This window comes from Harpegnathos saltator, unplaced genomic scaffold (genome assembly GCF_003227715.2).
Source record: "Harpegnathos saltator strain DR-91 unplaced genomic scaffold, Hsal_v8.6 scaffold467, whole genome shotgun sequence".
Classification (NCBI taxonomy): Eukaryota; Metazoa; Arthropoda; class Insecta; order Hymenoptera; family Formicidae; genus Harpegnathos; species Harpegnathos saltator.
In genome coordinates, this window is record NW_020230280.1 from 1,289,736 (window position 1) to 1,315,205 (window position 25,470).

At 42.9% G+C, this 25,470-nt stretch overlaps 2 protein-coding genes across 12 annotated transcripts in view; one reads left to right on the top strand and one right to left on the bottom strand.

Annotated features, from left to right (window-relative positions):
* LOC105184993 (laccase-2) overlaps window positions 1–7,519 on the bottom strand; it is a 22,264-nt gene extending 14,745 nt beyond the window's left edge. For 4 of the 8 annotated variants that reach the window (XM_025302028.1, XM_025302027.1, XM_011144162.2 and 1 more), the window contains exon 1: window positions 81–172. Coding sequence is in view for 2 of the 8 variants with exons in the window: in XM_011144165.2 (XP_011142467.1) it covers window positions 7,338–7,413 (76 nt within the window). In the remaining 6 variants the exon portion in view is untranslated. Of the gene's footprint in view, window positions 1–80; window positions 174–631; window positions 820–7,337 lie in introns of those variants that run through there. The other 4 variants (XM_011144165.2, XM_025302029.1, XM_011144163.3 and 1 more) reach the window with 4 other exon arrangements.
* On the top strand, window positions 943–23,865 carry LOC105184992 (pre-piRNA 3'-exonuclease trimmer). 4 transcript variants are annotated; one of them, XR_849919.3, is made up of 13 exons: window positions 8,819–9,124; window positions 9,210–9,444; window positions 9,599–9,883; window positions 9,976–10,180; window positions 10,298–10,399; window positions 10,469–10,609; window positions 10,719–10,824; window positions 10,952–11,066; window positions 11,171–11,257; window positions 11,394–11,482; window positions 13,267–13,365; window positions 22,195–22,459; window positions 23,439–23,865. XR_849919.3 is itself a non-coding variant. In XM_025302032.1 (12 exons), the coding sequence occupies exons 2-12, from the start codon at window positions 9,406–9,408 to the stop codon at window positions 15,295–15,297; spliced, it is 1,338 nt and encodes a 445-aa protein (XP_025157817.1). In that variant the 5' UTR covers window positions 943–997; window positions 9,210–9,405; the 3' UTR covers window positions 15,298–15,368. The 4 variants fall into 4 exon arrangements, 3 of the variants coding, with proteins under 3 accessions (XP_025157817.1, XP_011142458.1, XP_025157816.1); XM_025302032.1 differs by lacking the exons at window positions 8,819–9,124; window positions 22,195–22,459; window positions 23,439–23,865 and adding exons at window positions 943–997; window positions 15,228–15,368; XM_011144156.3 differs by lacking the exons at window positions 22,195–22,459; window positions 23,439–23,865 and adding an exon at window positions 15,228–15,368 and having other exon boundaries at window positions 8,823–9,124.
* The last annotated feature ends 1,605 nt before the right edge of the window (window positions 23,866–25,470 follow it).

Genomic DNA, 25,470 nt, shown 5'->3' on the forward strand with positions numbered 1-25,470 from the left:
TTAATGAAGATGGACGACGATGATGAGGCTAGCGACGATCGAGAGACGAGATGACGGCTAAGTCTCATAAATCACTGCACCACTGTCGGTCGGCAGTCGTGCGAGACTCTTGCGATGTAGCGGTCGACGCGGACGTCGCCGGCGTCAACGGTACCGTACGCGCACCCCGTGGACAACTGCCGAGGTGTTTCGATTTCGTTTGCCACAGAGCACGATAAGCCATGACGTATCTTCCCTCACCCGAGGACGGGCCGGTATTCTGCGTGCTACCAAGGCTTGGTGACCAAGACTATCGGATAACTTTTTCCGCGTGGCCGTTCGGACGCGATTCAGTTACGCCCCGCGGATTCTGTGTTTCTCACACTCAACGCACGGGACGACCTGTATGTTCGAAATATATGTCAGAGACAGCGTTATGGTGTAACGACAAGAGTGAAAGTTACACCTGGAGGGCCCCCCCCCTCCTCCCCGAGCCCGTAGCGTCCCACCATTCAGCCCCAGCGACTGGACCATGCTCCATCTCAGCCGAGCGTACCGAGACTTTCATCTCCCGACCTTTCTCCTCCTCGCTGGTCCGAATGGAACGCCAATTTCGCTTTCGCTGATGCCCGCCGAATCGACTCTTACTCACGTGACTGGATGGAAACGATAACCGGCGGCCGATCGGCTTGGAAAGCAAGTGCCGTTTCGCTCATGAGGAGAACTCATTCGGTCTGCTACATCACCGCCTCGGCGAGGCTTTCTAGCGAGCAAGATGACGGGCTGTTTAATCGATCTGAATGATACACATCGGAGACTGAGGTTGGGCTTCGATGAGAGTCGATTGTTCGCGCGTCTCACAGATACGGCGGATTGCGCCTCACAACAGTAGCCCGCCGATTATGATCGCTTCATCAGAGCGAGGAGAACGAGGAGAGACACTCGGCTCGTTGAATTCAATTGATTAGGATCGCAGGTAAAACGTACTCGTGGACGCGAGTAGATGCGGCTACCTGAGGTAAGTTGCACGCAGCTCGTGTTACTTCGCTCGACCGATGTGAGCGCGTGGACATTAAGCGAATTGATAATCGCTTTTCAAACGTGACCTCGCGCTTTCACGAGGCAGCAAATCATCGTGTGTGTCACCGCCGAGGTCGCTCTAGTCCGAAATGACGTCAGTCCAAGCACTTATTCTGCGGACGTGTCAAGAGCCACGGCGCGGCGGACGAGTCGCTGTGTGACTTTAAAATCAGCCAAATCAAATATGTAAATCGCTCTTGGCATCTGGCTCTAGAATTCCGATGCGACATATCGGAAGTTTCAATGCCAGCCGATACGCGCGGCATAAACTTCCACGACGTCCAAACAGGATTTCAATATTTTACATATTCGCAGCAATGCAGACAAATCTAAATTATCCGCGAACGCTGTCTCAAGTAATTTTGCAGGGATAACACTTCCGTTCAAGATTTGCACATTTGATTATACAATATATAATATTAAAGCATTATCTTGATGAAGAGAAGAAGTTGGTGCAAAGACTTTCTTATCATCTACATAATTATCATCTACATCTTTGGATTGTCATAATTTTATCTAGATAAAAGCAAACGCTACGGACGAATGATCGAACAACGCTGTGTACAAAGGAGGGAGCAATTAGCATTGATTGCGTTAGGACGCAATTGCTTCCCTATTTCGCGCGCGGTAGAGACGTACGCGCGAATGAAAGGTACGTGTGGACAGGATATTATATAAACAAATTTTTGCATCGCGGAATGATTAATCTCAGGCAGTGCGAGGAGTATCACAGAGAGATAATAGTTACGACAACATGCAAGATGCAGCGATCCGTCGTATTTCTTGTGATCTCGTATCGCGGATTATCCAACGGGCGCTACATTGAGTAACAAAATTGCACTGCTCAAATCCTCATAATAACAACATCACGTTATCCAATCCTCATTAAACGCGGTTCTCATTATCGCGCGGCTAAACAATCGAATTTCGCTTCCTGACTTGGCGCTGCATAACGAACATGTCAAATCGACTCGTCTTACCGCGTGCGAAATTATCTCGAAATTGTCTGTTTTTTTCACCAACTTGCTTCCTACCGTGCGAGTGAAATGTACTTTTGAAATTGCACGCTCCTTATCTGCATGCTGACATTGATCGCCTTTATCGAGACTTTCTCCGCATCTAATCCGCATGTTCATCAAGTTCCGTTCAGAGGAGTTCCAGCGGTAACGTAATTGGCCGATTCGAGAGCCGCTCGATCGTTCCTCGCTATTAGACGTTATCGTTGCTCCAAGTGAAAAGCCAATCGTGCTCGTGCATTCAGCGAGATCGTCAACGAAACAAAAATCATCATCCGGTTGAACAGCTGGAAGATACACTGCTAATCTCTCTAAAGCCTGTTTCATGTTGTCCGCGGAAGCTGTATCACCTCGTTTATTTTTTTGTTCTGATAACATGTAATGTCCGGAACGGGAACCGCTTGAAGCGTTTTGTTCGATATGCTTTTCGTATTCTGCGTCTAATTATTATATATAGTTGGACAAAAAATCATCTTTTTGAACATCAGACGACGAGTATAGCCATTTCCTAGAGTTTTTTAAACGCCGAATAAGAATATCATAACTTAAAAAAATCCACCGCTATCAAATCCACCATTTTGAATTTGTCAATTTTCATTCATATCCACCGATTTAAAAAATCATTAAATTTAAATTAACATAATTGAAAGCAGTTTCGTAAATTGTCAGTTATCTAATTTATGGTTTCTTCGCAATAGACTCCATATTTAATTACAAATATGTTATTAATGATAGCTGACATAAAATTCTAATTAACAATTGAAAGTCCTAACAACACAGGTGTCCTAACATCTCATTTTGATTGCAATACAATTTTTCCAGTACCTCATAACTCGTAATTATAACATGATAAAAAAACGTGAAAGTAGCCTTTTTTGCAATTTTGATTGCAAATTTCTCAAAATTATAACGTGCTGGTACAATTTGAAAACCTAATTTATACATTAGCATCTAAAAATTATAGAAAATGACTAGATTCGTTCTATTTTCTATAGTCGTTTCTATATTCGTTGTTTTTTCTGTCTCTCTCTCTCTCTCTCTCTCTCTCTCTCTCTCTCTCTCTCTCTCTTTTGAACAGTATTATCAGCTATGGACGATCTCACGTGGATTACCAGATAATGAGAAGAAAAGCACGATATTAGAAGCAGAATATTCTTAAAGAGTTAGAAAGGAACCAGATTCATAATGAATGTCGACATTCATATGTGATGAAAGATATGTGTGAGTTGGCAGATATGTTCATTTTATACGATAATAACTTTCCTTCCGATATTTTCAGCTATCTTTCTTGAGTTTGCAGTTTTAAGCAGGATAAACGCAGAAATGCACGTGAGCGCGTCGGCAACTCGAGACCTTGTTTCGTACTTCATTGCACTTCTACGTTGCAATTTGTATCTTCACGGAAATATATTATCCGTTTTCTCTCTTATATTTACAATATATCTGTAATTCCAATCTTTCTACTTAGCGTCGAGGAATTCAGACTTTCCAGGACGATAATTATAATCAAGACTTTTGAGACTCGTTCTGTCCGAATAATTAAGAGCATGCAGTTGATATTCGTTTCGACTAATACTTCACGTCGTACAATAATTGACACTTTCACTTGGTTACTTCAGCGTAACGCAACTTCTTTCGCATTTTTTACACGACGTTAAATACAGTCGCGTATTTCATCATAGTATTCACTGATACGTTTCACTGACTTCATATCTTCCAGGAAGTGTAAGGACCATAAACGAGTTCAGATTATGCTCGTGCAAACGCTCTTTCGATTATCTTAGCTGCCAAACACATTCATAAATATATAATTGTGCGTGTGTATACACACATACTCACGCGTACAGTTATCAACAAGAATGTTGCATGTCCGGTTACTTATTCATTAAACATATGATGCGATAATTTACCTTTGTGTGATTTTCTCGAAATTGAAATTATGAAAATTATTATTATCAATTTTAATTTTTTTTATAATAGTTTAAAGAAAAATCACGTTTTAAGTCAATCGACAAATTATTATTGTTACAATTTCTATACGCGAGAAACGCGCTAAATTTCTTGTTCGCAAGACCTGATTTCAACGAAACGATTAGATTGCTAGTCATTAAGTGTCCATCATTAATTGAAATCGCATAAGAAATCAACAATCAACGCGGTTTACAAGCGTGTTTCATGTCACTAGCAAATTTATCACTTCTCAATATAAGACGTATAAGACCTTGGAATCAAAATAAAACCGTGTCGAAATTTTCCATTACAAATTTGCGGGCGAGTAGACGAAAAACGAATATCCGTATCTGGAACGATGGACAGACACTTCTTCGAAGTCAAAGAAGAGAGAAAGTGAGAGACGCTTTGGACAGGAACATGCCAATAAAAAGACTCGCTTATATTTCGAACAAGGCACATTGTTGAATCGTCATCAATAGGAAATAAGAAATTTTAGTATCTCTTCAAGGCGAAAGTGACATATCCTCGAAAAGCGAAAGTAGTTGTGAGTATATGTCGTTATCTCTTCACTTTTTATACGCTTTCACACCGGACTTTTAAATTTTTAATTCTACATTAATTCTACATATTTTGGCAATATATGGCGATTTATGTGGCTCGGAGAGAAGATATTTCAAATTCCTATTTCGTAACCCTCTTAAATTTCGATTTCGCAATCGATTGGATAAACAGTGTATAATTTTGCAATTCGCACCGTCATGAAGACATAAAACTGATATACAATAGTAAACAATAGCAAACGATAATAACTACACTTCTCTCCCTACACACGTACTTTTCCTCTTCCCCCTAACTTACTTTCTCCCTTGTATAGATGCATATGATTGTATAGATATAGATTGTATAGATGATTGTATATGATAACAAGGAAAAAGATATTATAAAAATCTTTGACACCGTGATGGAGGAAACAATCAATTTCGCTATTGAGTGAAATTATCGCCTCTCTAACGTGAAATCAGATGTTCGAGATATTATGAATGTTAATTGCAAGTGCATGCGTGATACTCTTTCAGTGTACCGTCGCATATTTCTTGTTCTCCCTGCGAGGTCATAGATTTACCACAAGAAGCTGTGTTCGTGTGCGAGCGAAAGCAAGTGTGTTGTTGTTAATAACGATGTGGGTTGCAAATAAAAGTAATGCCGCCGGGACATGCCGGGATGTGCGATTTCTCCGTACGATTGTAAGCGTAGTTTCATTCGACCCCATCTTACCGGATAAAGACACGAGATACATGCTCGATGTGCCAGGATATTACCTATAATCATAAAACGAGAAAGATGCTTAATTGCCAGACTCACCTACTTAATTACCGGCACGATTCGGCAAGGGAACTTGTTATACATTATGAATAATTTATATCATTAAATATACACAGAGAGAACGATTTAGTTGAATTTAACAAATGCTTATTTGGAATAGTCCAAATAAATTTTTTGATTGATCGAACGAAGTTTTGTTTGACGCAACAAAAATATTTCGTTGCAGCTTAGTTCCAACGAAATGTTTTTGTTACGTCAAACAAGATTTGGTTCGATCAATCAAAAGATTTATTTCGACTATTCCAAATAAGCATTTGTTAAATTCAACTAAATCGTTCTCTCTGTGTGTGACATCATCTTTTCATAGGTTTATTTATAATATATGTCCCTGTAATAAAATCATTGAGATTTTATCATCTGAGAAACGAGATGAAAACAACTGCTTTCCACTTGTCGACTCTTTCCAACAGGCAATTCTAAGATTAATAATGATTCATTATGTCCGACAGCGCAACGGTCAGTTTCGTGTAGCACGTCTCGAGAGACAATACTCGCAAGGATATATTTCATCCGGTGAATGTAGCGGTCAGCATCCTTGGTAATGGTTCTTACAATCGGCGGGTGTACGTGTGTAACTGTAAATCTTGGATTTAGGACGTTGACCTTTTTCAGAAAGGTTCGATTTGTATTGCGTGATTTGCTATCCTCCTTCGTGTCTCTTCCGAGAGCGTATCAAATAGTTGTTTCGAAGCGGGGTTTCGAGGAAGAAGCAATACATGAACGTAATTCAAACGATGAAGAACGTTAAAGATAAATCCATACGAATGTTTTACACAAATTGCAATCTTTTTTGTCTCGATCAAGACTCGATCAAGATCAAGAATAAAACTGAATCAAGAATCTTTATGACTAAATAAGGACTTTTGCAACGATTATATTATCGTTGTCGTAAAAGCAATCTGCACTGTAAATTGCACAGGAAACCATTTGACGCGATGTAATCATGTCGGCCGCTATAAATTTATTGAACGATGATTTTAAATGGAATAACTGATGATACGGCATGTCAGAGTATTAGCTGTGCACTCGTTATGTTCTTTCTAGTTTTCCATCTCAGCTTGTATCAGTTTACTCGATCTTCGTACACGAGAGAGAGAGAGAGAGAGAGAGAGAGAGAAAGAGAGAAAAAGAGAGAGAGAGAGACAGAGAGAGAGAGACAGAGAGAGAGAGAGAGAGAGAGAGAGAGAGAGAGAGAGAGAGAGAGAAAGAGAGAGAGAGAGAGAGAGAGAGAGAGAGATATGTCATCTTGAGATCATTTCTATAAGTTTCTTATATAATTCTTATATAATCTCGGTTATCATCTAGATGCCAAACTAAAAAATTCGCCAAACGATTTTTGTACTGTAATGAATATTTAACTGGGATGTCCAAGAACGCGATTCGTGAATATATATTGATGAGAACGAATGAGCATCAGCCATTCCTGGAGAAATCGGCTATCAGTACGTACCCAATTAAATTACTCAACTATTCAGTCCACTAAAATTATAAATAAGATTAGGCGCTAGGTGTCGTATTAAAACAATTTTCTATTCTATATGTAAAATCAACCTTCCTCTCGCTTATCTGGCGAAGTGAATATTTGAAAAAATACACGAAGAGATATTGTACATCGAGAGATTGACTTTTGCTTGTAACTAAAGTATTCGTATTTGCAAGCAAAAAATGGAATAAGCAAAAACAGCATGGATCATTATGCGCACCCGTGCAAAGTGCAAAGTGCACAAGTTATTTACACCTGCCACGACAGGAAAAAACAACCAAGGTAAAAGGAGCCAAAGCAAAGCCGTTCCTATAAGCCGCGACGCATTTTCCTCACGTTTCGCGCGCTCTTCCTTCTAAACACAAACACCACTAGTTGCCTTCTATTGTCAGCTAAGTGCACTTTGCGTCATTTCGATAGCTTTGACACGATCACACGCTTACCTGGTACTGGCGTAAGATAAATAATGGTCGTGACCACAGAACCCAGACCGACGAAGATCCCGAACCTGAAGAGCATCTCCGCGGCCGCTGGTCGACAGATCCTCGTGTTTGAAGTCGAGTTGGACGGAGCACGAGCACGAGGCGCGAGAGCGTGGAAAAGCGAAGCTTCGAGAGTGCAGACTGGCCGGTGTCGTAGCCGCGGACACACTAACACCGCTCAAGCAAGTTCATTGCCAGAGAGAGAGTCGATTCTCGATTAAAAGAAAGATCTTTCAAGTTGCGGAAGTGATGCCGTATGCACAGTCCCGGCTTTGCACGATTGGGATTGTACAGAGTATTTCTCGTAGCGATCATGTTACCCGATGACCCTCGGGAAAATAATGAGACGCACTGCGACCCCAATCATTTCCTTTTTACCTGCTTAGGTTTCCTACGACGCGCTTTCGGCACGACAGATTCCCGCGACGGACGCTTTAATTCGTTGGTCCGTGTTGTGTAGAGAGAGTTCTCACACGTTATAAATTTACATATAATTTCTCTTTACTTCCATATATATTATCCACAGTGTGAAATTGACAGTTTAATGTCTTCTACTCAATAACCAAAGAACATTAAATCAGTGTCTGGAAATATTGATTTCATATATACAATAATTCTTGAACGTTCACATTTAATATTTTTTAAATATTTCAAAAATATTACGAGATATCTTTTTGAATATTGCAGCAATGCAAAAATATCGAAGTATCAAAGTTATCTGTGCAGTGATGTCGGTACAACGTTAAAAACTATATATGAGAAACATACGATATTTTGAATATAGCTGGAATAACGTTTTATCAATTCTTTTTTGCTTATTGGATATAATATAAAAAAATCACATGGTTCTATCTAGAAATTTCAAAATAATCTTGAACTTTTTATGAAAGAAGATAATATTAGATTATTTTTTTACTCTTAAGCCGTAACTTGCATTGAAACGGATAAAATTTTACTTGTATTTTCTCAGACAATTATGAATTATACCAAAATCGCGTTAATGTAGATAACATTTAAATAAGTAAGCAGTCTGTATATATATTTTTCATCTTTTATATATACATTTGTATATCTTGCTAAACTATTATAATTTTTACTATTATAATCTTTACCGACAGAATTACTAAGCGCGTAATAAGTAATTGGTAACTTGGAAACTTTGATTGATATATATTTTAAAATCTAATTATATATATATATATATACTCAGAGAGAGAAAGAGAGAGATAGAGAAAGAGAGAGCGGGTGAAGGAGGGAGAGACGGGAAAGGGAGGGAAAAGAGTGTTTTTTTGACACATGTGAAAGGCATGTAGCGATAGAATATATGCTTTATGACCTTCTCTCTCTCTCTCTCTCTCTCTCTTTCTCTCTCTCTCTCTCTCTCTCTCTCTCTCTCTTTCTTTCTCTCTCTCACTTTCAAACATCTTATGATCTTTTTATTTTAGTTTTTTTCTTCCATCAAGTATCAAATACATTCCATTTTAAGTGCACATAGTGCAACTTAGTGCATATATAAGGAACAGTTGAAACATCATGGCGGCTCACTGTGTATGCCGTGTATTGTAATATAATAGCAGTTATTCAGTCTTTCAGAAAACATTTGAAAACAACATTTTTATCATGAATGACGTTACGAATAATAATTTTAAAGAGATATATCCACAATTAGAACATACATTGAAAAATGCGACTTTCATAGCAATTGATAGCGAATTTTCAGGTATAAAAGATGAAAATATAAAAACTAGGTTAGTTTGTGTTCCTTTGAATAAGCTCAAATAATGCTAGAGATATCAGTGTTGCTTTATAATGTTGGCATTTGTATATTGATAGTTTGTTCGATTCTATCGAGGAACGCTATGATAAAAACAGGAATATTATCCGGCCGTACATAATAGTGCAGTTTGGTATTACTGCATTCCAACGAATACATGATGAAAATCAATATAATGCGGAAATCTTCAACTTTTTTATATTGCCTAAATCTATTCCATCAAAAAATAGACAAGTTCTTTGGGATGTATCATCAATGGAGTTTCTGGCTGAGCATGAGTTTGATTTTAACAAGGTATATTTCTTATAGATTAATACATGTTTTATAAGCATAAAATCATATACGTAGTTTATCTGTGATTATCAAATGGTATAAATATTTCAAATCACTTGTGATGTTTTATTTTGCCAGCAGAAACAAACTAATTATATGTATTATGAAATTGCAGCTTGCTCACCATAGTATTCCATACATTGATGAACAGGAGAAAGAAATTTTGCAGCAACAAATACAACAAAACACATTGATTTACAACATTAAGCAAGTGATATCTTTCACGGAAGAGGATACTTTAAAAAATACGATCAATGAAGTAGCGAAATGGTTGGCTACTAATATCGATGAAACTAATTCGTTTAAGATCAAAACTTCTTCTCCAAATTTACAGTACCTCATGCATAAGGAATTAAGAAAACATTTTCCAAATATTTGGACTCTCTCAGGAAATGAATCGGTTAGTCCCATAGCTTATCATTAGCTGTTCTGTTTCCTAAATTTTCTATTAAGGAAATTCAACTTCAAGTTTTCAATCTTATAACTTTTCAGGTAACTGTAATAAAAGTGGAACCAAATACAAGAGAGATTTTGAGCGAGGAAGAAGATCTCATTCTGGAAAATGCATTGCTGGAATCATATATGGGCTTCTCAAAAGTGTTTAATCTCTTAGTTACATTGAAGAAGCCTATAATAGGACACAATGTCCTGTTAGATTTAATGTTTATGTATCAACAATTTTACAAGCCTCTGCCACGTATGTATAATTATATAGATTTAAGGATATTCTTTTTACTTTAACATACTTATTATTCATAATACACAATGAACAAGTGTAAGTTCATAATAAAGTTATAAATAATATATTTTCCAGGAAAATATATCGATTTCAAGAATAATATACATAAATTATTTCCATTAATTTATGACACAAAATTTTTGAGCTTTGAACTTAGGGAAATTCTTGATCCACAAGGTAATTATTCATGTTTGTGTTTGTATACTATATAACATATTAAATGCCTCTTTGTTTTTTGCTTTTCAGAAAAATGGAAAACTAATTCACTAGGAGGCCTATTTGATTATTTTACAAAGTTTGGTTACTACTCAGACTATGACTTAAAGTATGAAATATATTCTCCTGTACCTAAAATTCGTCTCAATAATGAATTGATTTATTCAGATGGTAGATATTTATCTCTTGTTTATATTATCGTTACGTTGTTGTTTAGTTATGTTGTTATTGAGTATTATTATTAATATTCTAAATATTGAAAAGCTTTGTATATTTTCAGCTGTTAAAGCATCTATGAAATGTCACACTGCAGGTTGGGATTCTTACTTTACGGGTTACATATTTATAAAAATGGCATTTAAATTCACTCAGAAGTACACTAAACCGTATGTTCTAAGTTACATTTATAACTAAAAGATATTTATTTTTATCTTTAGTTAATATGTTTACATGTTATATTTAGTATAATGTCTATGGTTGCAACAATAATGTGAAAAAAATTTTATTTTATAGTGATGGTCCTAAAAGTAAAGAAACGTCGAGGTACGTTACGCATAAAGAATTAATGCACCGTATTCAAAATTTCGCAAATTGTATAAATATCATACGTGGCAGAATGTCATACCTGGTAAGAAGAATACGAGACATCTCGATATTAAATGAAACAAATTACATAATCGAAGGTATGCTCTACGTTTCCTTTTCGTAAAAATAAAAATCTGTATTTTTAAGAAACTCAATGGACACGAACCGCCATCGACTCGTCCGAAGTGGCTTTATGTGAAAACCTTAACAGCCAAACCAATAACCGAAATGGAGGTATTATACTTGATTATTGTTATTAACATCTTAATATGTGGTAGTATCGTAATGTTAAATGTGTTGCATGTATTAAAGCGATATGCGTGTAGTGTGCATGATTTTCAACTGATTTGCATTCAAATTTTTATTTTAGATATATGAAGAAATATTGAAATTCGGTCCCGTTGATGTGAAAAAACTTGCGTCAGACCGTATATTAGTGGCGGTAGGAAATCATGGGAGGTCAGTAATCCAATCGATTCATCGAATCTTTTTTCTCTGTTTATTTGGTCATATCGATATACCGTTTTATACAATATACGTATATACAGCGCAAATTTTGAGGTGAAAATTATCGCAGTTTAATGTTTCTGTTTGTGTCATACGCGAATATGCATTGATAGCGAATATATGCTGAAAGAACAAATACGCTCACGCGCATTTCATACTTTTTAGAGTAAATATTTGACGGATCACTGCAATAACAAAAATAACGACACTAACAAGCTTGATTCTAATCGTGAACTTTCGCAAGCGTATCTTCTTAAGTACGCAAAGAAATGAAAGGGGTGATGTGTTCTAAATAAATAGCAGTTATGAAATATCTAGCTGCACGCGATAAGAGAGACGGCAGTTCTTTGTAACATCGAATTGTCACGTAATATTCCTATTAAGCATATCATAATGACCTGAAAAAACGAAGAATTGCTAAACGTCACGATTATACAAACTTTACATATACGATAAGTAAGCCGCGATATTATATATCGAGAAAGCGATTGCTGCCAAGTGCGTTCGCGTTTCTGAGTCGTCTGTGAGATATTATAAGCACATTTTGTGCATCGATGCAGTGCAGGATGTCACGACGGTGAATATTACAGTTGCGCAAATGCAATTAGGTATCGAGTATGTGGTTGGTAATTTATAGTAGTACGAAACTACTTCGGCGCAAGGTAGCGAAACTATTTTCGACATTCTCCAAGGACAGCCACGTCTATTCACCGATCATGCATCGCACAAATTGTGATGTCGGTTAACATACGTTTTGGTTTGTTACGATTGTGTCGCGTTGTGCGGTCGCGTGCGATCAAATCGTCACCACACGTCGCGCGCGTCGCCGCCTCCCGGCGAATCTCATAACACACGTTCGCTCGTTCGTAGTTTGTTTCCCCGTCCGATCGATCGACTGCGTTTGTCTAATTCAGACGGCCTGAAAACACAAACCGCTGCCCGTCGAATATCGCAATTCAGTGAATCCATTACGGCACGCTTGTTTCTCGAAGACGGCGCGCACCGGCCGCGTCGAGTCAACGTACGCGCGTTAAGTGCCTCGAGTACCGCGGTAATTTCAATACCCCGGGTGTCCGGGGCATAATGCGCCTTGTGCTTTCAGTTCTTTCATACGTCAACATTTTGTAATTTTGTAACGGGACAACATTTTGTGTTCCGTCCAACTTTTCTCGCCCCGTCGTCATCTCAGAACCATCGACACTTCCATCCGTTCGACTCGTTCGCGAGTAATCGGGACTCGTGCAACCAAAGGCTCATCTCCACGTCGTCACGCGGAGACGAGTCTCTTCCCAGATAACGGTAAACAAATCTCGCGAGACGCTGCTGCATTTCCACGACGGAGATCTCCCGCGCATACTCGCACACTCCAGATAATCGAAGAGCACAACTCGCGCCGTCACATTGTACGCGTAAGATTTTCTCCGTCATTGGCATCACTCCCATCTTCGTGTCGCTTTTACCGACGAACTCTTTTGCGGATATATTTACAACGCTTATTAAAAGATCGCCGCAGTCTGCACGCCGGCGTGTGTGTACATTATTATTAACAATCTATTATTACACCCGCCGCGCCGGTGGCAAATGTGTGTCCAACGAAATCTCGTCACTGGCGAAACTGGCTTAACGCGTTATTACGTTTACCTCGCCGAGCGGAACGATCGAGATCGTTCAGTCGGATGTGTCTCCGTCTACACGCGACGCAATGATCAAAAGCGACTTCCTTCGTTCTTTTGCAGCGCCCGGGACATACTGCAGTGGTTCAGGCAAAACAAGGAGCTGCACGTAGTCCCTTACAGCGCGATACGTCACTCACCTTCGGTGCAACTCGCTCTAGTGTACGTATGAAAAACTGGAAAAGGTGTAAGTTGGTATGCGCTGCGAAATGCTCGATGACGACTGCATGATGATCCGGCATGACTCTCCAGTCGGTTCTTCAGCGCGAGTCGCTCGCCGAAATTGAACGCGTGAGAGAAGCATCAGTTCGGGCCTATTGAAAATAACTCGCCGAGTTATTTCCGTTTCGTTATTTGTAAACTAAGCGGCGCTCGAGTTCGGAGGAAAGAGAGATTCGATTGTTGTCTCTTATATTGTCTCGCGGCTCGTCTTCGTCAATTGCACCATTGTTGCACAAGGAGAGAAAGAAAGAGAGGGAGAGAGAGAGTGTCTTGGAACTATCGCCGCTCTTTTCACCTACGAATTCCTCACGACCCACTTAAACTCGACTTTTCCTCGAATAAAAGGCTCGGGTATTATTTTATTATTCTCGCGTAAACGTAGGATGCTTATTTTTGTCCGGTTAAAATTTTAGCTTTAGAGTTCCTCCCCCATCGAAGCGTTTCGAAGCGTAACGAAACGAAATTTCCAATCGTGAACCTTTTGATTTTCGAATTCTTCACTTCACTTTACGAAGACCGAGAAGTGGCGAGGTGCAATTTATCACGCGGTATACTCTTTTCCCTAACACGATTACACGCGAAAGCTCATCCAATCACCGAGATACCCCAGACGTCGGAGATAAAAAAAGAAAACTTAGCGGGTGCAATCGGATATTTGCCGGAGCGAAATCGAGCCGGCGAGATCGATCGAAGAATCCGCGGGTGCAGCGGCGCGCGACACTTCTGGACGGCCACGTGTGCATGTATGTATGTACATGTGCGTATGCGTGTGCGCAATTACTACTGATTTCGAAGCACCTTGCGGTGTCGTAATCGAAGTTTTAATCGGCGGCTGATGCGTCGTGACTGATCCAATCCTTATTAGCGGCCGCCGCCTGGCGCGATTATGTCAAGCGAATTAATGGCGCTGGACCGGCCGAAGGCCGCTTGCGCTTTGCGGAGTCTCTAATTAGTGTCGACATTGCCGTAGATGCACAAGCCGCGAATCGCGTTGCCAATTGTTGCGAAGGCGCATTATGACGGCCGGCCATGCGTCGCGTTACCTAACATTCGGGTGAAAGACTCAAGACTCTCGGTGACGCCGCCGTGCTCCGTCCTCCTCGTTGATTCTAGCCATCTGTCTCTCTCTCTCTCTCCCCCCCTCTCTTTTCCTGGTTATCTTGATTCATACATCGATATATCAATCCGTGCTCGTCTCAAACGCGATGAAAATGCTATAATTAGGATCGCCCATCCATATGTGTCATATATCGCATGCACGTTGCATGCGTGTGTGTGTGTGTGTGTGTGTGTGTGTGTGTGTGTGGCGCGCGCGCGCGCGTGCACTACGCCAGATAAACGAGATTTCACGACTCGGACATATCGGTGACTTACGCGATTTTTCTCAGTCTTTTCACGGTCGTTTTTAGAATCCATTCGATTTTTCCTCATATGAAAATGCTCATGCGACTTCTTTTCTTCCTTCGGATCGGTCTCGGCGCGGTTCTGCAATGCCCTCGACGAGGGAAGGCTCTCGCCTTTGACGTAGTCTTTCTAAAACGGTGCCTCGGTCGTGGATGATGTTCCGTTTAAAGAATACAAATTGCTTCACGTCTCGCGTGATGAGAGATATTGCGAGATGTTGTTTCCGTTTGTCGAGGAATTTGCGAGATATCGACGTTACCAGACAATCCGACCGATACCCGCCCTTTCCTCTTTTCGCGTATCTCTTTTTTCCCTTAACCTTGTGTTTATCTTTTTATTGTTGTTCGTGTGTAGTCGTGCAATTTTGCATCGCGTAATCGGCATCGATCTTTCCACAGAGGCGGAGTACTCCTTTCCAGCGGTCTGTTAGCCTGGATAATGCACCAGAGACTCGAGAAGACATCTTAGAATGTGATTCTTAGATGCGTAATGTAAATATGTTTACAAGCTTAACTATAAATATAAAACATATATGAACATATGTGCTGTAAATGAAGCTTAGGGTGAGTCACAAAGCTGAGAAAGACCATTATTTGCTAATGTAATAATAAAAAAATAATACAAAAAGCTCTCTTAGCCTCCCTGGAAAGTCAGCAAGGTCATCGTGAAAAGGGCGTTTGACGAGGGAGTCCGCGTCGAGATGAACGATCGTCGCTGAGGTCGCGGGAGCCACCCCGCGTGTGCGAGACGTTATTCCCGACAGGGAGGTCACTGGCGCGCCCTGTCAAATGAAGCGAACAGGGCGGCACACGCTAGTCACCGTGTTGTGGAGACGACGACAAGCGTTTTACGTTTCCACCGCGCGGTGCCCGTCTCGCCATTCTGTTTAAATTTAAGATTCAGCTCGCGGGCGAAATCTTCGCGGGAGTTGTTATTATTATGACTCGCGCGCGAGCTCGGCGGCTCTAAGTCGGCCAGACCCGAAGCTCGTTTTCGTAGCCTAGCAGGAAGTGCTTGCTTGCCAAAGAGACGTTCTCCTCTCCGTCGAAAAATCCAATTATCCCCACCTCGCGGGATCGCGAGCCGTTGATCGCCACGCACGTCTATCCGTCATAAATCATCCTTTCCTTCTTGCGTCCCCGGCTCCTCTTCCTCTCGTCGGCCTCTTCTCCCTTTCGTCACGGCTTGTCCATCTCGAATAATCATATACGTCACGCGTGTCACGCTCAAATTCCGCACGTGTCCCCCGTCTGCGTCGGCCCGGCGAAAACGACACTTTTTCTTCCCTTCAACGCGACATGTCGCGATGCGAAAAGGCGGCTGAATATCGTCCATAAATTCGCACCTTGGACTTTAACCATTAGTCCGCTCGTGAGAGCCCGCAGAGAGAGAGAGAGAGAGAACGAGATCGAGATCGAGATCTCGCGCTCTCGATGTTGTCGTGGAATAATACACCCTCACCTTACGGTCTTCTCTTCGGTTTCGCGCTCGGGGGAGAAGACAAAAGCGCAGCCGGCAAGTACGGCGAATCCACGTTGCGCTCCGCTCGCCATGGCTTTACCTTGTACGTTCTCATTTACCGTGCGGCTTCTTCGCGCCGCTGGTCGATGCGACTTTCGGCCGGAGAGCCGCCCCATACTTATCACGCTTCCGAGCGAGAAGAAGAAGAAGCCCGGCGCGTTTCGCGATATCTCGCAAAAGTTTTCTCTGGCCGCTACCCAAGGCCAAAGCACTCGAAATAATGCGGTAGCAATTCGTGTGGGCGTGCGGCCGGCCGGCCGGACAGTCAGCTTGGTCGGTCGCGCTGATGTCCGATGGCAGATGGACTCTGCGAGTTGGATCCCTACCCCCGGCCCGATCCGGCCGCGGAGAGATAAAGTAAAGGTCAGTCGCGTGGGCTCACACCCAGGACTATGGAATTGGGTTAATCAAACTGCGAAGTTTCCGCAGACGTTTACTTCGTCGAAGTAAGTTCGTTCCTCGCGTCGGCCTCGCGATCGCGCTCGTGCGCGCCGCAATCACACTTGAGCCGACTCTCTTCGAGTCGATCTCCATCGACGAACGATGGAATAAGATTGCTCGTCTCGAAGTCGCCGGACACGTCTTCGCGCGGACTCGAGCTCGATTTGCTCTTAGCGGCAGCTCAGCGCAAGATCACTCGCGCTCGTTGCGACACTATTTTATGGTTGATTATATGAACGATGCGCTCGTTCGTTTGTTTCCTCCGTGTAACGAAAAATCCGCGGGCTCTCCTTTCCATCGCTTTCTGATGTTTGATGCTGAGTAACTTGATGGTCAAACGTTGAACGCGGCAAGAGAGTGTACTAATGAGATATTTGGCGTAATTAATGAGTGACGTTTGACTCATCGATGTTTTTGCTCATCAGGCTTTGATACGATTGAGCAATGTAGCAAATCGGGAGGACCGCATCTTGAGATATCAGTCTCCTGTGATCGCACACGCACAGGTGCAATCCTGGCGAGCGGTCAACGCGTGCGAACTACGGAAAGTATAATATCCACATGGGCGGCCAACATTTTTCAAACTTATAGGACGGTACTAGATCGACGAAGCATGCAAACACGTTTGGCAAGTTGCGTGTGCCGCACATACGCGCGCACGCTGACGCGTATCCATCGGGAAGTTAAAGTCCTCCTAAAAGATGTCCGCGATTCTCGACACGGCGAGACGTCCATCATCACTCATCATCGCGAAATACATCTCGCGCGATCCGCGAGATTTATTTCTTTGTCATTGCAATTTTTCCCCGCGTTCCTATACGTCCATCGATCATCTTTTAACAGTCGGATACGGCAATCTGCAGCATCCGCGGACTGTCGTCTTTCTCTCAAGAAGAGATGCTGGAGATTGCGATAAAAAGTGACAAAATAAAAATAAAAATCTACGTGGAATGTAAACGTGCGAGCGCCCCGCCTCGATACGTTTTCCGAATCGTCCTTGATCGAACGTCGAGAAGCTTCTCGCTTCGACATCAACAACGGCGAGATGAGCGATCTTCGTGTTCACCCCCAACGGAATATTCGAATGAAAATTATATATATATTTAATATATTTTGTAATATTCAATGCCGGAAATTCAAAAAGTTCAAGTCGTGCGGCGACTGTCACAAGAGGATCCTCTCTCGTCAAGGCTGTCACATATTTGGAATAAAAGAGGACGGAGCAGAGACACCCCGCGTAAAACGACTCGTCCGACTGTACCAAGGCGCGGAGCGACGACGAATCATCAATTCAAAGTGGGACAAAGCCACGAGTATTAATGGAATTTCCCTGAAAATTGGCCGCCGCCCGACAATGTCGATTCCACCGAGAGCGGCGCGAGTCCGTCCTCTTCAAGTACCAGCCTTCCCCCATCACCCCTCATTCTCGCCGAACTCGCACAAGTGTGCGTCTCTCTCTCTCTCTCTCTCTCTCTCTCTCTCTCTCTTTCTCTCTTCCTTCCCCTCCCCCACCTCTCTCTCTCTCTCTCTCTCTCTTTCTTTTGCTCGTTACTGCTCGTTCGCCGCCCGTAAAATCGTATCTCGTGACTGCCAGAAATATGCTCTGCGAAGCCACCTATTCGTTCGCCTTCACCTATCGGTCCGGTGCCGCTTCCCCAGGACGACGAGGAATCGCCCAGCACCGGTGGAGACGATTGAAAATACTCCGTCGCGGGCTTCTCTCGTCGGCGGATTTCGAAATCCTCGCCTCGCCGATGCGGCATCGCGCCGCCTGGCATGGCTTAGCACCTGTCGCACCGTCGCCGACGACAGTGGAAATAGCCGTTGTACACAGACCGAGGAGGAGCGGAGCCGGTGCGCAAGCACGCCGAGAGGAACGCGAACGAACGCGAACGTGGGCGCGCCGAGAGATATTCTCGCCGATTGCCTTAGCGGTCCGAGAGAAAAAGGAAGCGGAAAACTTTCCTTTCGGATCACTTTCCCCCGCCGCTCTCTCCTCCCGCCGTGTTCCCCGAAGATTAGAGTTTGCGGGGAAGGGGGCAGGGGAGAGAAAAAGCTGCCTGTACTGCGGGATACTGTAGAACGTGGAAAATTCGCCGCGGCGATTTCATCATCGAGTTGTGCCGAGAACGTTTTTCCGATCGTTTTTCGCAATCAATTGCGACTCGGTGGATTTTTTTTTATTTTTTATAGAGGAGCCAGCCATTTACGTCCGCTCTGGCTTATTTTCAAACGGCTCGTTACGTAATCCCGGAATTCGCCCGTGTGTCCGTTAGATTACTGTCTGTTGTTGGTCTCTGGCTTGGGGGAACCAAACAGACGAGCAACAGCGAGAGCTCGAGTTCCCGCCCTGTCAAAGGAGCGACGATGAAAATTCGGCGGGAAAGACATAAGATCGACCCCCGTGTCGGTCGGAGCACACCGACGCTCACATGGACAGTCCCGACAGAAGCTCTCTAGGACTATTTCGGTCCATAAGCTGAACCGCGGAAATAGCCTAGCCTAGCCCCTGGCCTAGAGCGTAGGCTTAACCGGCCGTAATAATGGTTTTCTCAAGGATTCCGCGGCGAAGTGATCACGTTCTGCTCGGGTTAATCGGAGAACGTGATGGGGGGAGGGTCTTCTGTCGACGCGCCGAGGAAGCGAAATGTATTTCGCGGCTGTATTTCGAGGCTGTATTTCGGAAGGTAAAACGGCAGCTTGCGGAACAAAAGTCCGACGCTGAAGGCAAGTCAAGACGAGCGTGCAGCAACGTGCGAAGAGAGAGAATGGCTGAAGTCGCTACATCGCTGGGTATATTTCCAGGAGTGTGGATGTACTTTTGGCGCGTAGATTTCACAAACGTGGAAGGTGCGAAGTGTTCGCCGCACTCGCGTGACAGAGCGTGGAAATGGAAGTTTTGTGTCGGGAAACGCGCGTAAAAACCGATCCATTCCGAAGTAGGAAGTCTCTCCCTTCGGCTCTCCGAACTTCTCTAGCTTGGCACACGGGTCGTTTCTTATTTACAATTGAGTCGTTTCGTCAGCGCCGTTTCGCATTGTTCCCACGTGCTGTTTGTGACGTGTACGATGCATTGCTGCGCTAGCGACGATACACGCGACATCGTGCGTGCCAAAGTCGTAATCGTAACATCTTTATTGCATAGTCGACCAGCGATTACGTCTCCGAGCGGGACTTTGCGCTCGCAAAAATAATCCCTCGTTCGCTGCGCGATTTCGTGAAATTATTAATACACTTCGCGCGAATTCATCCCGTTCGCTTTTCGTCTTATGTACAATAGAAAGCACTCTGCCCGATTGTAGATATCAAAGCTAAAATATCTCACGTGCACCTGTGGACCTTAAATTATCCTCACCGGTTGATTCGCAACGGGACGAAAAGTTGACGCTGCGAAGTAAGATGTCGGCTGTGTTTCTCGATGTTTTTTCCATTCGTACCTGATTTCATCGGTATTGAAAATTACGGATAGGAAAAGTAATAAATCTAAACGCCTAGAACGCCTTTTCGTGAAAACTTTTCCTTTATCTTTGGAAAAGAAAAATTGGCATTTATCTCTCGATATTATTTATCCGACAAGCGAAATACTGACTACAAAAAGAAGTCAAAGTTGACTCTCTCGTCGCATATTTTTATCGTCCTTAGTCTTAGCGCACGAGCAACCGATGTATCCCGATCAGCCTCTGCCTTCACGTCAATTACGAAATTTTTTTCTCACGGTTATGTAATGATGCACCTTTTGCACGCCCTTAAGACTTCCACTTTGCCCTTTCGCGCGGCTTAAGATTATCCTTTGCGCACACATACACACAAAGGTACGGACTTTGCTGTAGTAATGGAGCGCGGCAACGTGTATTGACTGTCGGTCAGATATACTTATAATTAATATCAAAAAGTGCGGTCTCTCTCGCGGACGAATACATCGATTATCCGGAGCAAAGGTCGACAGCCAAATGCTTGCTTACGATTTTACTCGCGTGTACGCGAAAATGTAATACGTAGGAAATGGAGAAAATCGAGAAAGGCGATCGAAAGTTATTATGTCACATGACGAGTATATAATCCCGCAAAGAGTCAAGGTGTGCAAGGCAAAATATATGATAAGATCTGCAAAACCAGTTTCTCCGCATACTCTCAACCTTGGTTTCTATCCGAGCGATCTACTTAGCACCGATATCCGCAATAACGTCGCAACTATGACGTAGCCTTTATCGTAATCGTCGTTATCGGAATCAAGCCCGATAACTCGCGCCGGCACGTTCAGTCGCGCACACTCGCGCCAAGTCCGGCCCCGAACGTATCCTTGCGACTATTTTCGCGGTACGCGTTTCGACATGATAGATGAGACTTTTCTGCGTTTCATCGACGTCGCGCGTCGAGCCGCGTGGGACCTGCCAAAGATTCCCGGCTCGGCGGTGGAGCGCGGCGAATAATTTAGGATCGCGGGCAATACCTGTCGCGCGCTTCTCGCGATTGCTGTCGGCGATTGCGGGCGCCGATAGAGTCTCCCTTCGTACGAAGAAGAATCGCATTGACATTAGCAAATTAACTCTGGACAACGGGCTTTCACGTTTCTCGCGTTTATTTCGGTCAATCCGAAACGCAAGTCATATTAATCCGAGATGCTTCTCATCTTATCAGCATACTCTTCCGTTGGTCGGTTTTATTCTTACATATCTTGAGATTCTGACTCGATGTTCCGCAAAAATTGCTCCTCAAGACGTTACTCATTCTTCCTCTCCCCTCCCCCCTCCCCCGCCTCCTCTTTCTGTTTTACTTATTTCTTTTCTCCTCTTTGATTTTTCCTCTTTTTTTTCTCGTTGCGTTTTTCCCTCGCTGATTTTTCCCCTTTTTTCTCGTTTCATTTTTTCCTCTTTGATTTTTACAGGGGTTTATGGGACAAAGATTCGCCTTGCGACTCTCATAAAACTTCAAGATGTTGTGACTATATGATATTACTTTACTCGGCGCGAATTTATTTATTATATCGCGCTCGTCTTCTCACGCAAAAATTCGGTGAGCGATCGCTAACGCAATCGCTCGCGACGTCATGTATCACGCAGCAGCCGCGACGTTCACTGAGCCGTGACGCTACCTTCGTCAAGGTGGACAGAGACGGATCTTAAAGTGCGCTAGAGTTCCTGAGGATGTCAGCACGCACACCTCGGCATAGCCTTCATTCGTCTTCTATTTTCATTCTCTCTACAAGCAGCTCCCCCCCCTCCCTCTCTCTCTCTCTCTCTCTCTCTCTCTCTTTCTGCCTAAGCGGCGCGTTTAAACGTAAGAGCCGCTAAGTCGCGTCTAGAAACTTCGACGTTTAGACATAATAGCGTGTGCGCCTCTCTTAATCGCTCGAACATTCAATTTTACATGCGCCGTCATTTGTTGTATCTCATTTGTTGCCAGGAGGTGAAGTCAGCGGACTGACCAAGCTGAAGATCTACCACCGTAATTTGTTAAACGCTCCCTCGTTACCGAGACAAGGCTGTCCGTTGTGACGGCTCGCGTACAATTTTGCTGCCGCATAGACAAGATAAATATACATGTCGCGCCCGTTATTTATATTGATGCGGCTTCTCTTTGAGGGGCGAGCCTGCTGCCTACGCGTTATTAGCGCGCGACCCTCATTAGCACTCGCTCCGGCTAAGAAGCGCTAGATTTCGCACGGAAGGTAAGCGCCTCGGTAACGGACTGATCAGATGTCGGATACGAATTAGAAAATTAAAAAATTCACGTGCCTAATTTGCCGCCTAATTGCGCTGGAATTGCAGAAACAGGAAACAGAAATGGTCTACACTTCCACGCGCGCGCGCGCGCGCGCGAGCGTATCGATCTAGCGTAGGGATGCTGATTTTAAATCGATTTAATCGAAGCCTGAAAGATCGATTTCAAATCGATTTTCTGGAACTGAATCGATTCAAGGATCGATCTGTAAATTCTGAAAATCGCCAACACGATTTTTTCAGTTTTTTATTAGTAATATAGTTTTTTTTTCACTTCTTTTAGTTCAGTAACATTCACTCAACGGTTGCACGATGCACATTATGTTGCCTTTAGATCGATGTTCCATGGGCGAGAATTTTCAGTAGTACGAAACGTGCAAACCAATCACAGCCACTCCATATAATAATATACATTGTATACATATGTATATGCATATAATAGTAAACGTGATTTCTTATTTAATAACATTTAAATTCCTTGATTAACGTTTAATCAAAGTAATGAAATCCTTAGCACAAAGATCTAAAGATCTTTTTCTATTTTGTTCTGGCCACACACACATACAGAACACAACCAAAAGAATAGCATATGTTTAATTTCTTTAATTCGTATTAAAATTTAATTTCCTTAATTCATATTAAACTACATGAATTACACGAGATCTACTTTAGAGTGTAGAAATTTGACAGATAATATACTTTAATGAGTGGTTCGCTCTAAATGCATACCGATTCAAATCGATTTTCTGAAATCGATTTTTTATAAACCGATTTTTTTAAAGATCGAACTTTTTCTTCGTGATTCTAATCGATCTTTAAATCGATCTGTTTGAGAAATAATCAGCATTCCTAATCTAGCGGCGTGAGATGAGCAGCGATCTCTAAACGCTGCGGCTTCTTATTTTTAACCTCCTTGTTGTCCACTAGAACCAAACCAAAACAATGCTCGGGGGACGTGCGGCTTTCGACCTTTCGACCTTTGGACCATGTCAGGAGGGAACAGCCGTTTGCACAGACCGACGAGAACACGAGGCTAACACGGTGACGCTGTTAGTCCGAAGTCGCAGGACGCTGCATCTTGTCGGGCGATTACATCGATTATAGCAGATGCCGAAATTCCGATCGAGTCGTTGTCGTCGGCCAAGTGCAACGGCACTACAATGTCTCGGCGGGGAACGAACGGTGGGCACCGCTTGAGTGGGGATCCGATGAGAAAACCGCGATCACAGCATCAGAAAGAACAGTAGGTTCACTCGGTGGCGGTGCTTTTGATCTCAGGTGCTGCAAGACCGCCGTGTTATGGATTATAATTTGAATGGCAATGAATAGTAGCTAAAATAGATTTATTGCTGTTTTTCAATATTTACTGTCAAATCTATAATATACTTATATTATGAAATAATATTAAAATATATAAATAATATAAAATAATAATAATAATAATAAATAATATAAAAATATGAACTATTATAAATATAATATGTTAATGATATTATAATTAATAATGTATAGCATATTACTAATTATAATATAGAAAGATGTACATATATACAGGGTGCTAAATTTCAAACGCAACAGGTAAAAAATCTCGAAAGTTAAATGATATTGAGGTCCGCCTTTTTTTTTTTATTTTGTATTGTTTCGAAGGGAACACATTTTGATTAAAACAAAATTTAACACTTTGCAAATTTAAATTTGCACTTTTGCAGTTTATTATACAACATTTATACCCGCTTCTTTCATTCGTTTTACTGAAACATTGATTTTAATAAAACAACAATATTATATTAAAAATTCGGTCATATGGTTAATCGTTGCTTACACTTACACATTTTGACAGCTATTGGCCGTCGTCATATCGTTGGTTGTGCAGTTCGGTCATGCGCGACAAACGACCGTTCGCACTATTTTGTGCCGAGTGAACCTACTGTTCTTTCTTATACTGTGCCGCGATCGTGCTCGCATGGGACCGGCACACGCGTCTGCCATTGGCAGCGTGATCGCACTGATTTCAATTTGAGCCGACTGATATTGAAGGCGCGAATCGATCGAGAAATTCGCGCGGAATACTCGCATCGCGCTGGCGCTCTTATCTCTGGTATCTCCGCGAGAGGAACTAATTAAGACCGATCTAATTAGATCAAACCGGTCCGAACTTTCGATGATTAACCGTGGAATGCGTCAGTCCTGCAAAAACCATATTTTTGTCTCTGCAAATACTCGCACGTCAATGATTCAATTTCAATTTAGCGGTTTCTACCTGTACGTTTCAATTAACGTTCTCTCGATGGGGGGAAAGTGTAAACGGACCGCGACCGAGTCGCTCTGAGTGCGCATTTATCTTTGAGCAGGATCGCTCCGCGGCCTCCTGGAGCGCGGCCTCTCCATCGAGCGGGAGAAAAGAGGGACAAGCACGGCTATAGCACGCGGGCATTTCCGGCTTGATAAATCACGCGCAGCTACCGAACGTTGTTGATATCGCGCGGCCGCGATGGCAACGACACGACCTGTCCCAGAATTAACGCGGCGAACTCGCTCCGGGCGGTTCAACAGGGAGGAACGGCGTGTCATCGGGGAATCGCCGGTGACAGACAGTATTATGTTATTCCAATGCTCCGCCCCCTCCTCTCTCTCTCCCTCTCTCTCTCTCTCTCTTCCTCACAGAACACGCACAGAACACGCAGCGGTGTGCCAGCAGGTAGGACGAATCGCTGTCTATGTAGACGTCGGACTATATTTGAGACGTTGAGCTACGGTTACTTTACTGGCCCAGTTGGCCGTTGATCGGACCCCCCGCTCCCCCCTGCCACTTGGCCGGCCGCTTATTTTTAGTTAGGTCGCTAGCCGTGTGTGTCGGGCCGCCTAAGAGCGACTGCATCGCAAATTGCACGACCGCAGGCAGAACAGAGCAGAGCAGAGCAGAGCCGAGCAGAGCAGAGCAGAGCAGAGCAGAGCAGAG